At 52.5% G+C, this 13,886-nt stretch overlaps 1 protein-coding gene across 1 annotated transcript in view; it reads left to right on the forward strand.

Moving 5' to 3' along the window:
- Positions 1–13,336, forward strand: part of PADI1 (peptidyl arginine deiminase 1) — a 35,676-nt gene extending 22,340 nt beyond the window's left edge. The window contains exons 11-16 of the mRNA XM_088790229.1: positions 1,257–1,408; positions 5,553–5,697; positions 6,502–6,595; positions 7,724–7,803; positions 8,548–8,673; positions 11,257–13,336. Of these exons, the coding sequence (XP_088646355.1) occupies positions 1,257–1,408; positions 5,553–5,697; positions 6,502–6,595; positions 7,724–7,803; positions 8,548–8,673; positions 11,257–11,490 (831 nt within the window). The 3' untranslated portion in view covers positions 11,491–13,336. The remainder of the gene's footprint in view (positions 1–1,256; positions 1,409–5,552; positions 5,698–6,501; positions 6,596–7,723; positions 7,804–8,547; positions 8,674–11,256) is intronic.
- The last annotated feature ends 550 nt before the right edge of the window (positions 13,337–13,886 follow it).

The following is a 13,886-nucleotide window of genomic DNA, read 5'->3' on the forward strand; positions in this document are numbered from 1 at the left end:
GACACAAGTGGTGGGCTCTGGCAAATGGGGAGTCAGTGGGAGATTTGGGCAAATGTGCAAATGACATGCAAGTTACCCCTGTTTGGGGAGGGGCTGGCCAGCAAAGTCCTCATTGGGTATCTTTCTTCCCCAAGGAGTCAGCCCTGGAGAAACCAAACTGCCTTTTGGGGGGATGCACCCTTAGTGAGCCCTCAATATTCTTGTTTTTATGAGCCAGGGCCTGTCTTCATGTAACAAGGGTTTTTTGAATACCTACTGTGTGCCAAGCACTGTGTGCCTCCTATGAACAAGAACAGTTCTAGTAACCACATGCTGAGTTCCAGGCTTTACAAGGTTACTCATTTAATCCATGGGGCACACCTAAAGTTCCTCTTTACTGAGGCTCAGAGAGGTTAAGTAACTAGCTCAAGGCCACACAGCCAGTTAGTACTGGCACCAAGGTGCAAAACCAGACAGGATGCCTCCATAACCTCTGAGCTTAATTGCTAGGCTAAACTAGGCTGGTCCAGAAGCTCATGGTCTCTGTCTCTTTAGGGGCCCCCACTCCCTCACTGCCCAGATAACACGTGTCCGGGTAGGGGCTATGATGGGAAATTTTTGAGCGCCAAGACACAGAGTAGGGGCATTTACCCCAGCCTGACAGGGTCAGGGACAAGACCCAGATCCAGTCGAGGTGACAATGAGCCCGGCAGGATGAGTGCGTCATCAACCAGGGCTTGACTTTGCCAGGGCATTTTCCACTGATTTCCACTCTCGTCTTTATAATTTCCTTCCTTCTACTTTCTTTGAGTTTAATTTCCGTTTTTTTCCTACCTGTTACCAGAAGCTAAGAGCTTTCAATCTTTTCTCCTCCTAACATAGGTGTTTAGAGCTCCGGCAATTCCCTAGAAATACAGCCCCACTAGCACTGCACAGGTTTTAATGCACTGTGTTTTTACTACCTTTCACTTCAAAATAGTGTCTAATTTCCACTTTGATTATTTCTGTGACCCATGGGTTCTTGACAAGTGTGTTGCCTAATTTCCAAATGTTTGGGGGTTTTCTAGCTCTTGTTCTGTTATTGGCTCAGACTCTAATCGCACCATACTCAGAGAACAGCAGGGGGCGTGAGTGGATCTGTGAAGAATGGATGAGGGTTGTTTTTAAGGAAGTGGGAGTCCCCCAGGATGTCCCCCTTACCCCCCACCCCAAGAACTGTCTCTTCCTGTTCCAACTGACTCCTCCTTCTGGGGTTGGTCTTGCTGGTCCTCCTCTAGGGTCCTGACTTTGGATATGTAACCCGGGAAATCTCGTTCGCTGGCGCCTCTGGCCTTGACTCCTTCGGCAACCTGGACGTCAGCCCACCCGTGACAGTGGGCAGCAAGGAGTATCCCCTGGGTCGGATCCTCATTGGCAGCAACTTCCCCAGGTGAGATGCCAGGGCAGGAGGGTGGCGGAAGGCACAGGGGACCCACTGCAGCATCCACCCTCCAACTCCCTCACCTCAAACACAAGTCTCCAGTCTGAAAAGTGGCCTTAACATCCTGTGTGCAATCCTAGAGTCAAAGAATCGGAGACCTAGAATCTTCTATTTGAAAGGTCACAGTCTTAGAAGAGAACTAGTGCCCATGGTCTTTTGGCCTGTGTACTATTTTATGAGTTTTGTCACCAACATTAAATACATACATATCAGGAGGCCTCCCATAAAAAGCCAGAGTTCTGGTTCCTTTCGAAAAATCAGAAGAGATTGGGAGGAGATGTACAATCTGATACAGAGGCCGGAGATGGACTTGCTGACCTCTCCCGGTAGGAGATCAGGATAGCAGCTGTCCTAGCAATAGCTTGAAAGGGCCCAGAGGTCACCATAGGCTGGTGAGTAAGTGGCTGCTCAGGATACAAGGCAGAAGGGCCTGGGGTCTCTGGCAGGTCACTACTTAGGGGAGGGACGTGGGAGCACAGGCTTTGGAATCGGATGGATTTGGGTTCGAGTCTGGATTCTGTCACTTACTAGTCACAGAATGTGATTTGGGGTACACCACCTAACCAGTGCTTACTGCAGTGCCTGGCACAGAGTAGGTGCTCGATTGATTCATTTAAAACTATTTATTGCATGCCTACTATGTGCCAGGCACTGTTGAAGGCTCTAGGGATTTATCAGTGGACATAACAGATACGTGATTACATGAACAAATTCTTTTATACTTCATACTTCAGTTTCCTCATCTGTAAAATGGGCCTATTAGGAGTCCCTATCCTGGCTATATAACCGGCATTGCCGGGGATAAAGGAGTCACATGAGGTATTGTTTAGCTGGCCCCCTAGCAGTGTGTCTGCTTTGAAGCAGGTTGGAACTCATGGACAAAAGTTACTGACCACCTATGTACCACAAACATAACGCTTTACCCAAGTGTCCTCATTTAATTTTTACAACACCCTCATGAAGTTCGGGGAATTGTTACCCCTTTTTACAGATGAGGAAGTTGAGGCTCAGAAAAGTGAAGTGAATGCACACTCACTTATGCATTCATTTACCAATTCAATAAATATTTATTGAAACTTCCCACCTGCCAGGTTTGGGGCCCAGTGCTGGGGATAAAATAAATGTTCTAGAAGCTCCCAGGCTCACAGAAAGACACCAGGATAGGAAGGTGTGGGGTCTCCAGTGCAGCTGTGCCCCTACTCCATTGGCCATTGTATTGAAAACCAGGAACATAGCCCGTTATTAGACTGATGGGGCCCTGAGGCTCAGAGAGGGACAGCTACTGCCTGGGACCACACAGCAAGTTAGGGGCATAGTCAAAATCCAGGGCTACTTTGTGGGGCCCAAACTGAAACTTAACACCCAGGCTGCTGCCCTATGCTCCTATCTTGGCTTCTGACCTCAGCAGTTAATAAAACAGACAATCTATCTACATTCTAGCAGGGAGGAACAGATTATAAGCAAACAAATAAATAAGTAAATAATCTTGCACGTTAGATAAAAGAAGCTTTGGTGAGAAGTTGACATTTAAACAAAGCCTGGAGGGAAAAGAGGGGGTTAAAAATGTGGCTATTTGAGAGGAGAATGTGCAAGGGAGTAGAAGCAGCCAGTGCAAAGGCTCTGAGGAAAGAGTGTGCCGGAGGCATTAGAAGAACAGCAAGGAAGCCTGTGAGGCTGGAGCAGAGTGAGCAAGGGGCAGAGTGAGAAAGGGGGCATAGTGGGGGGTGAGGTCAGATTGCTTGGCAGAGCAGAGTTCAGATATTAACCGGGACCGGTGATTTGTACATATGTCGTCGAGTTATCATGAGGGTTAAACAAGATACTTAGTGTGAGGAGCCTCAGACAGGCACACACAAAGTGCTCAACAAATGCCCCGACCATTCTCTGCTGTCTTGGGTTCTCCACCCTCCGCTCCCCACATTTAACACAATCTTTGAGCAATACTGCCCCCTGGTGGTAGCTTTTATGCAATCCAGAGACCAGGTCTGCCGCCTTCCAGGGCTGGAGCTATCTGGTCCATGCCCCTGCCTCTATGCAGAGATTTGCAGTGTCCCCAGGAGCGACTCTGCCTTTCCCCCAGCCTTATGTTTCTGATTCCTACCACTTTCTGCTGACGAACAATGTCGAAAGTTTAACTCTTCTCTATTGACTCTCTATCGAGTTTTTTAAGAAGTCTTTGAAAATTGCCTGCACTGTATTAAAATAACAGACATACAAGAAAAACATGTCCCATCATCCTATCCCCAAAATCAAAGCAGTGTTGTCATGTGCCACTGCTTGTGGGTTCTTCCTTCTAGTCGCTGTCTATGACATATTCGAGTTTGATAGACCACGGACTACCACACAGCTGTTCTAAAGCATTATCATCCCCAAATATTTTTTGAGTATCTATCATATGAGAGGATACAGCAGTGGACGTAGACAAAAATCCCAGCCCTCGTGGAGCTTACATTCTAGTGGGATGCCAGACAGTAAGCAGGGCAGTCAGGAAAGGCATCAGCAGTGCCCAGGGCTGGCAATGAGAGGGCAGCGCCCCCGCAGGGGGACCGGGGCCTGACTTCAGAGGCCACATGACACATGGGACTCCCCTCTCCCCATCACTCCCATCCACCCGCCACAAAAAACTATCAGCAATCCCCTAATGTCCATGCTGGTTCCAGCCTCCAGGCCTTCGTCCATGACGTTCTCCCTGCCTGGAGGCCCTTCCCCACTTTGTCCACCAGGAAACTCAGCCTCCCCTCCCAGGCTGCTTGCTCCCCGAGGGCTGTGCCCTGCCTGGCCACCTCTGCAAGGTGGTGGAGCTATCGCCTCCTGCCTGAGCCCACTGTCTGGGTTTGAATATCAAGTGTGCCAAATAGTATATTATATGTGACAGAGAAAAATAAAGCTGGGAAAGGGGTTGGAGGGGTTATTGCAATTTTCACAGGTCTCATAGAGAAAGAAGGTGACCTTTGAGTTAATCTTGAAAGTGAGGGAGTGAGCTATGGGGATATGGGGAATGGGGAACAGTTCCTGATAAAAGAAACAGCACATGCAAAGGCCCCAGGCAGGAATATACCTGGTATGTGCAAGGGACAAGAGGAGGCCAGCATGGCTGGAACTGAATGAATGAAGAGGGGCGTGGCAGGAGGGGGGTGTCATCGGGATTGGTGGGTCCATTCATGTCATTGTGAGGACTTCTACAGTGAGATGGGAGTGATGTGACAATTTAGTCTGGAGAAGGGACATGATTTGACATATTTAAAAGCCTCCCTCTGGTTAGACTGAGAAGGAGCAAGCGTGAGAGCAGAGAGACTGGGGGAAGGGGGCAAGCCACTGGGATTATTCAGGTGAGGGCTGTGTCACTGGACAGGTGGTGGCAGAGGAGAAGCGGGGGAAGGGCTGGATTGTGTTCTGTTTCAGGTAGAACCACCAGCCTGGACGTGAGCTGGGGAGTTCACCCATATATCCTGAAACCGGACAAGCTAGGGCAAGAAATATGATGCCATTTTTGTAAAACATTTCTTAAAAAATCTCTATACAGATAGTTTGTGTGTGTGTGTGTGTGTTTGTGCATGGTTACATGTGCCAGGGAAAGGTGGAAAGTGCCCAAAGTATAATATATTGTTCCGACTTTGGACAAGTCTCCCCCTTGAACTTCCTAGGCCTCAGATGCCTCATCTGTGAAATGGGGACATGGCCCTTGCCTGGGGCAGTTTCAGAATCCCTGCATACACAGGCAGCTTTGGGTAATGTCTCCTCCCACAGCTCTGGGACTCCAGACCAGATCCTGCTCCCCTGTTCCCTGTTCTGGGCCACCCCAGTCTCCCTTTCCTCCCCAATCTCTGCTAATAAAGGGTGGTTTGAAAATGCTCAATTCCAGGAACTACTGGGGATTAGACAGTCAGTGTTGCTTGACCACAAAATGACTGGGCAGTGGTTCTCTTGCACATGAATCAGCTGAGATGTTTGTCGAAATGCAGATTCCATATCCTCAGATGTGCCCCATCCTCAAAGACTCTGAGATGTAAAGGACATCAGAGTCCTGAATCTAACCCTCACACACACTGGTCACCACAGGTGACACTGGCTCTCTCTCTCTCTCCCCGCCCAGGTCAGGTGGGAGGCGAATGACCAAGGTGGTGCGTGACTTCCTGAAGGCCCAGCAGGTGCAGGCGCCCGTGGAGCTCTACTCAGACTGGCTCTCTGTGGGCCACGTGGACGAGTTCCTGAGCTTTGTGCCCACCTCCGACAAAAAGGTGCATTCACTCTCCTCCTCTCTGAGTCACCTCTGCCCCTGCCTGACCTAATGGGATGGGACAAGGCAAAATGACTTGGAACCAGTTCAACACCTGTATCCATAGTGAGCTCAGAGTCAGAACACCCTCGGGGCCAGGTGGTGTCAATCGGCGAGGGCTTCCTGGAGGAGGTCAGAGCTCAGGTCAGGAGTGCACTCATTTGCTCACTACTAATACACTTATTCTCATACTTACTGGGTGTTTGCTCTGATCCAAACTTCTTGGCCAAGACCCAGAAATGACACTGATAATAATGGGTAACATTTACTGAGCACCTACTATGTGTACATGTTTCAATTCGTTTAATCCCCATGAGGTGGATATTATTATCATTGCCCCCATTTTATAGATGAGGAAACTGAGGCTCAGAAGGGCAATTAACTGGTAGGGTAAGATTCAAACCCAGCTAGTGGGCTTTGGGCCAACATGTTAACCACTGAGCTCCACCACCTTGCAGAGGTGGCCAGGCAGGGCACAGCCCTCGGGGAGCAAGCAGCCTGGGAGGGGAGGCTGAGTTTCCTGGTGGACAAAGTGGGGAAGGGCCTCCAGGCAGGGAGAAAGTCATGGACAGAAGCCTGGAGCCTGGAACCAGCATGGACATTGGGGGATTGCTGATAGTTCTTTGTGGCGGGTGGATGGGAGTGATGGGGAGAGGGGAGTCCCATGTGTCATGTGGCCTCTGAAGTCAGGCCCCTCCTGAGTTTGGGGTCTCCTGCATGTAGGGGGAACCTGTGCACTGAGCTATTCTCCCTCCCTCTGTGCCAGGGCTTCCGGCTGCTCCTGGCTAGCCCTAGTGTTTGCCTCAAACTGTTCCGAGAGAAGAAAGAGGAGGGCTATGGGGAGGCGGCCCAGTTTGATGGTGAGTGCGAATGGCCCGGTCCCTCTGCAGGGACGCTGCCCTCTCATTGCCAGCCCTGGGCACTGCTGATGCCTTTCCTGACTGGGCCCTGTTTATAGGCTTTTTGTCTACAGATCTCTGAGCTCAGAGCCTGAATCACCAATTCTCCTGACTCCCTCACATGGGAGCTAAGGATGAGGGCTCTCTCTCTCGGGGGAGGGGAGGGAAGCCTGGAGACCAGTGGCTTGCCCTCGGCACACGCAAAGAGATAACCTTCTCCGTACAGTGGGCAGTTCCTGGCCATACTCCAGGAAGGAAAGGAACAGAAAGCAATGAGCGCTCTGCCTGCCAGTCTGTGCTGGGTACTTCCCTTCTGGCCCCTTGGATCTCCCAATCTCCCACTCCTCCCTCCTCATCTCTTTTCAAAAAGGAGGAAACTGAGACTCAGAGAGAATTGGCTTGCCCAGGGCTATGCTACAGGACTCATCAGGGCTAGGGGCTCAAGGAGGGAGGGGTGGGAACCAGGTGGGGGGTCAGGGCCCCTCTGTGGCCCCTCCTCTGGGAATTGATAGACCCTCCAAGGGCTTGGTTGGCCCCTTGAGCACCTCCCCCTTCCCCACCACAAACCTCAGTGCTCTCACCTGAGGAATGGAGCATTGGAAGTGATGTGGAGTAGCCTGCAGGCTGGATAGAACTGAGTTCAAATCCTGGTCTTGCCACTTGCTGGCTATGAGATCATGGATGTGTTATGAATCTCTCAGTGCCTCAGTTTCCTCTTCTCTGAATTGGGGGTGATAATTAACCCCACCTAGCATTGTTTAAAAGTTAATAATAAATTCAGTAGGGGGCCCAGACATGGTAGGTGTTCAATAGTAGTAGCTGTACTTTAATCATTAGACCCTGAGCCCAGGAGTCCCTTCCCAAGGAATCTGTGATTCATCTCCAGGATTTACATACAACCAGAGCCTAGTCCCATCAGGGTATCCAGTCTCTGGCTTTCTCCCTCCTAGCTTCCCAGCCTGGCACTGAGGTGGGAAGAGAATCCTGGCTCGGATCATGCAGTCCCAGGCCTGAATCAGGCAGCCCCAGGCCCGAGGTAGCCTCAGGCATTACTCCCTGAGTTCATGTACTGTCTTTTTTCTTTTGCAGGGTTGGAACACCAGGTAAAGAGAAGCATTAATGACATGCTGGCCGACAGACGCCTCCAGAATGATAGTCTCTATGTACAGGTGAGGGGCAGGCCTACTGCTTGCTCTTGAGGGTCCCTCACCCTCCAGGGAGAACTGTGGGGATGGGGGTGCAGGGTTCAGTCCTGGGCCTCTGACTGTCCTGGGGGCTGCTGAAACCTGTGTGTAGAATAGGGCCTCTGCCCTTGGGAACCCACAGTCTAATGGAAGAGACACAGCCATGCCAGTTTAGAAGGGAGATCTTTCCCTGCTCTGAGGAAATGATGGGTTTCTGTGGAAACAAAACTGAGTTCTCACCCCAGAAATCTGGTAAGATGAGGAGATGTGGAGAAATGGGGCCCTGAGGTGGGTGGGAGTCAAGGAGATCTGGTGAGAAGACTGGGCAGAGTGGGGTCTCAGGAAGGGGCCGGGCTAATGCCTGTCACATGCCTGGTGCAGGGCCTGGAGCAGAGTCCCTTCTCCCCAGCAGTGCTGGCACTTTCTCCTAAACCGCTGAGATGGGCTGCAGCATAAGCGCAGTGTGGCTGGGACAGTGTGGTGTAGTGGCAAACACTTTTGCAACCAGAAACTGTCTGGGTCCAAACCTCAGCTTTTCCACTTCCTAGCTCTGTGCTCTTGGGCAGGTCACTTGTGCCTCAGTTTCCCTGTTTGGGTTAGCAATGGCACAAAAAGCAAAGGAGCTAAAGGGTGCAGAGGGCCCTGCTTAGGGCCCAACGCACAGTGGGCACTCAGTTAGATCCTCACTGGCTCCCTGGGGGCACGGGGCTGCCCCTCTTCTTCCCCTAGAAATGCATCGACTGGAACCGGGAGCTGCTGAAGCACGAGCTGGGCCTGACGGAGCGGGACATCGTGGATATCCCCCAGCTCTTCGTTATGAGGGGCTCCCATGCAGAAGCCTTCTTCCCTGACATGGTGAGAGTGTGGAGGAAGGATGGGTCGTTTCCTGTCCCTGGAGCCTGGCAGGGTCCTGGTGGGCTTCCAGAGGACCTCTCCAGTGTATGTTTGCTTTTTGGGCAGGTATAGAACATCTCAATCAAGGCATTTTGGGTCGCCACAGTGAGGGGGGTGTTTTTGGCATCCAGTGGGTAGAGATGAGGGATGATGCTAAACATCCTACAGAGCAGCCCCCACAACTAAGGACTTTTATTTCCCAAGTGGAAAAAGGAAGCGTGGTTTGGTTCCGAATGTTTGGGGCTTCAATTGTGGGCCTCAGATGCCTGCTCTGCTCCCCAGTGGGGTGGGGCAGGCAGCTGCTGCCTCCCTGGCTGTCATTAACTCAGGCAGCTGACAAGCAGGTGAACAGATTATGAGCTCACCAGCCGGGCCCCTGGGAGGGGCTTGAGTGATGCTATCGGCTCAGTCCTGGCCAAAGTACCCATTAAGCCCTTGGGAAAGGATGTCTAGGTGTTGGCAGCTGTGAGGGGTGGAGCCTCAGGATGGGAAACCTTCCCTGTTCAGCTTGGGGCCTTTTACTCGAATCCCTGTCATTGGACAAGCCAAAGATTGGGACTGAACGCTAGGGTCCACGTGCTGATTGGAGGCAGGTGTATGGGGGGTGGGGCTTCCCCACCGGGACGTGCATCATTCCTGACTCCTCACTGGGGTCCTGGCAGAGCCTCTAAGGCAGGGCTTCCCCACCTCAGCCCTACTGATATTTGGGGCTGGATACTTCCTTTATCGTGGGGGACTGTCCTGTGCATCATAGGACGTGGCAGCATCCCCATCCCCTACCCACCAGATGCCGGTAGCACCCCGTCCTTGTGACAACCAAAAATGCCATGGAGGGTACAATTGCCCTTGGTTGAGAACCACTGTTCTAAGGCAGTGCTGTTAGAACTTTCTGGAATGATGGAAATGGTCTATATCTGCTCAATATGACATGGGAGTTACTGAGCCACATGTGGCTCCTGAGCACTTGAAACGTGACTGGTGTGGCTGAGGAACAAAAGTTTTACTTTCATTTCATTTTAATTTCAACAGCCACATGTAGCGAGTGGCTACTGTATTAGACAGCAAAACCCTAAGGGGTGAGCTGGCTCTGGGTCTGGCTGAGGGTTAGGGGGAGGCCTGGGCCAGAGCCCATGACCTTGGTAGCCTCCCTTGGGCTGTGGCTTTGCCCACACTTGCCGGAAGCTCCCTCCTCAATACACACCTCTCTGTGGGAATCTCCCACTTTCAGTCCAGGCCCTGCTAAAAGACAGGGAATGTTCAGTTAACACCCTCATTTGTCATATGGGGAAACTGAGGCCCTCGGAGGAGAGTGGTTGACTTGCCTGAGATCCCCCAGTGAGCAGTGGGCTGGCCTCCAGTCTCCTGAGTCTTCATCCAGGAGGAAGCCCACCTGGGCTGGCTCTGGTCCTAAATCTGACTCCTGGCTCCTTTCCCTGCCATTTGTCCTCTGTGTGCCCCACTCCCACCCTAGCATGTTCAGGCCCATTAGTAGGCAACTCTCAGGGCCAAGGCCAGGGGACTGATCCCCCAGGACCCTCCAGCTTCATGTTGGTCCCAATCTGCCTGGCCCTGCAGGGCAGACTGAGGGTGAGGGTCAGGGCATAGACAATGTGAGGGCAGCCTACCCCACACCTGGATGACCCAGCACCACCCTCAGACAGTGAGTCCAGAGTGTCCCCTTTGACCACCAAGGGTAGCTCCTCTGGCCATCAATCTGGGGCTGAGCTTTCCTCTCAGAAACATGTACACCCTGTAGAGAAGGGGGATACTTCCCTTCCCCAGCGTTAGGGCCCCAGCCAGGTCCCCCAACCAGGGAAGGAGAGGTGCCACCAGAGATAAACCCAGGTGCCCCCTAAAGGCTCCCAGCCCAATGCCCCAACTCCTCAGTGCCCTCAGGCAGCGACAGTGCTACATTCTGGCACAGGATAAAGAGCACGGTTTTGGGCAGGTCAGACTCAAACCAAGTTTTAGTCCCCCTTCTCTGACTGTGTGGCGTCGATCATGGCACTGAACCTGTCCAAGCCAGAGCCTCAGAGAGAGGCTGTGAGGTTTAGTGACGATATATCTGGCACATAGATGATGCTCAATAAATGATAACAACCATCAGGGCTTCCAGGGACAGTTGAGCAAGCTGTGCACTGCACAAGTACACCACACCTAAAAGGACATTCACACCGTAGATCTTGTGGATGTGTGTTTTTGTTATACAAATTTCTGACAGGTGATGGTAAAAATCTCGTTCTAACCAAGTTGTTATGACAATTTTCTGATAGATGGAAGAAAGTATTGGAGAAGGAAGGAGTGACTTCAATTCATATAAAATTACCATTGTATGTTACTGGCAGCCTTGCCTGTTCTTAATCCTCTTTCAACCATGAATCTATTTCATTCTTGAGTGAGTCCCGCCCTGGTGGTCCAGGGACGCAGGCAAGAATGAGACAGGCCCTGGAGATGGGTCTACCAGAGCCAGAGACCAGAAGGGGCCCCGATGGGTAGATTGTCCCCAGTCAGCTGGGTCCCCCTCTTGCCTTCTCTTTTCTACAGGTCAACATGGTGGTTTTAGGCAAGCACCTGGGCATCCCCAAGCCCTTCGGGCCCATCATCAACGGCCGCTGCTGCCTGGAGGAGAAGGTGCGGTCCCTGCTGGAGCCGCTGGGCCTCCACTGCACCTTCATCAATGACTACTTGTCCTACCACAAGCTGCAGGGGGAGATTCACTGCGGCACCAACGTGCGCCGGGAGCCCTTCTCCTTCAAGTGGTGGCACATGGTGCCCTGAGCCTGCTATTCGCCATTCTCTGCCCGCCTGCCAGAGAACCCCACTGGAACGAGAGCGAGGACTCTCCACCTGGCCCCCATTCTCTTGGGGAGCCTTGGCCACATCCCCCCGAAGGCCTGCAAACGTGCTAGCCACCATGGGCCCCAGGACACAGGGATGGACCCACACATCCTTGCTTCCGGAGTGGCCCACGCAGCCCGCGAAGGACTGCCCTCCCTCAGCCTGCCCTCTCCTCTTCTCCAACCACAACTCCCAAAGTTTCTGGAGAAGATCAACAGCCCTAGTGTGTCCCAGGACGGTGGCGCATGGCCTCGGCAGGTGCCCCACTTTGAATTGCTCCCCCTTTGTTCTGACACCCCCTTTGTGTTGGCATCAGGAACGGGGCCCAGGCGGCCTGGGCTCTGGTGTGAGGGCCCTGGGTCTAGGCCTCCTGTGGCTCTTGAAAGACCACGAAGGGGGACCTAAGGCACCTTCTTTCCTCTACCAGCTCTCTTCTCCTGCAGGGGACCCCCAGGCTGTAACCTCCTGGCACCCTCAGCCATATTTACATAGGCAAATAAGGACAGGAAAATCCAGCTTCTGAAGGTCTGCTTTAAAAAGAAAAGAAAAAGGCAACAAGAACCCTTTAATACCTGACTCTATCCTCAGAAGTGTGTTTGTTGCCTGTTTGAAAAGCCTGTAATTACGTGTGCTGGCTGCTTCCGGCTCAAAAATGCTGTGAGGCCAAAGTGAGGCCTAAGAGGCCACACAAAGGAAGGAAGTCCTGGCAGGACAGGAGGAGGCCACGGTGGCAGAGAAGCTGAGGCACGAAGACAAAGCCTAGTGGGGCCTGCTTCTGCATCCTAGGACTCCTGGGCTTTGGATTCTGGACTCCGGATGTGAAGATGGCTGGCTTTCCAGATGTAGCAGGGAGTGGGGGCACAGATGTTACAAAAGGGCGGGGGCCATTAGGTTATCTCTGAAGGCGATGTTTAATTTCCTTTAATGGTCTCTAATTATTCCCCTTCCTGCTCCCTGCAGTGGGAGGGGGAAAGCTCAGCAACACAGAGCCCCTGCGCCTAGCTTGGGTTTCACCTGTGAGCAAACACCTGTGGCAGCCCTGTGTCCCCTCCATAGAAGGGAAGATGGAACTGCCACAGGGGTTAATAGTCTGGCCCCAGGTGAGGTCACCGAGAGGTGTCTGCGTAGGCAGGTGGGCTTGGCCAGTGAAGGGCAAGAGGTGGTCCCTGCCCCAGACAGACATGGGCAACAGGGAGCTGGCCTGCCCCCTTCCCCCTCATTGCCTGTGGGACCATCTCAGGGGCCCTGAGCCCCTGGGCCTTCGCCTCCTGGGTTTTCAGTGGCCCCTGGTGAGATCTAGATTGAGCCAGCTGCTGTTAAACCCTTTTAGCCTTGGAACCCTTAGTAATCAGAAGTTTACATGGAAACCCAAGATTACATGAAACTGATAAAAAACAGAACTGCTCTGGTTTAAGGTGGTGGGGGCAGTGTACCTGGATCCTCTCCTTCCAGAAGGCTCTTTGGAACCCCATGTGCAAGCCCGTGGTCTAACCCGCTCACTCTCTGATAATAATTACAAGGAAGCCTGCCCCAAGAGGGGAAAGAAGCTCTTCAGGGGCCAAGGGTGTGTGGCCAGGGTTGGGACTCCCCAGAGAAAGGGTGGAGAGGGGAGGGGGCACTGCAGAGAGATGGGGAGGTGGGGCGCATGGCTTCTACAGTGGCACTAAGTATAAAAAGTGCTGGAATTGCTGCTGGGGCTGTTGGGACACGCTGATGTCCCATCTGAGAATGTTCTGGGTGACCAGTCACCTCCTTTCTGATTAATAAAAATGTCAACATGCATTTCAAGTGACTGCCTCCTTAGCTTCTGTTTGTTGGGCTGTGGGGAGGACGGAAGAAAGTGACGGGGGTCCAGCTTCCTGTTCCACCTCCCGCACACCAGGTCCCTGGCTCAACTTCTGCTGGCCCTGGGAAGCGCCTACCCGGCTGGGAGAGGACCCAGGACCAGCGCCAGGCGGGCAGGCTGATCCAGCAGGATGGGTGGCACATGCCCACTCCCCTAGAGCCGACTGCCTGGCTATCAGGGGAGGGTGGGTCCTACTTCTTCATCTCTTCTCCCTTCCTGGGCTATCTCCTCCATCTTTCAGAAGGCAGGAGAGCTGGGCCCTATGGCAGAGGTGGGAGAGTTCCCAGCAGGACTGTGGCCAGGCCCTCAGGCCACTGCGATTCCCTTTCATTCCTGCTTTAAAGCCACTAAGTCACATGGCCTCAGTGATCTGATTTCAGGGGCCTGAAAACATCGCCCCTCGCATCCTACACACTCATGCATTCACTTTATGTTAGCTTTTGTTGTGGACTAAGAGGCAAAAAGGTTTTGCCATCCATCATTGACACTT

Source organism: Rhinolophus sinicus, chromosome 14 (genome assembly GCF_057876585.1).
Source record: "Rhinolophus sinicus isolate RSI-liver-muscle chromosome 14, RSI-T2T, whole genome shotgun sequence".
Classification (NCBI taxonomy): domain Eukaryota; kingdom Metazoa; phylum Chordata; class Mammalia; order Chiroptera; family Rhinolophidae; genus Rhinolophus; species Rhinolophus sinicus.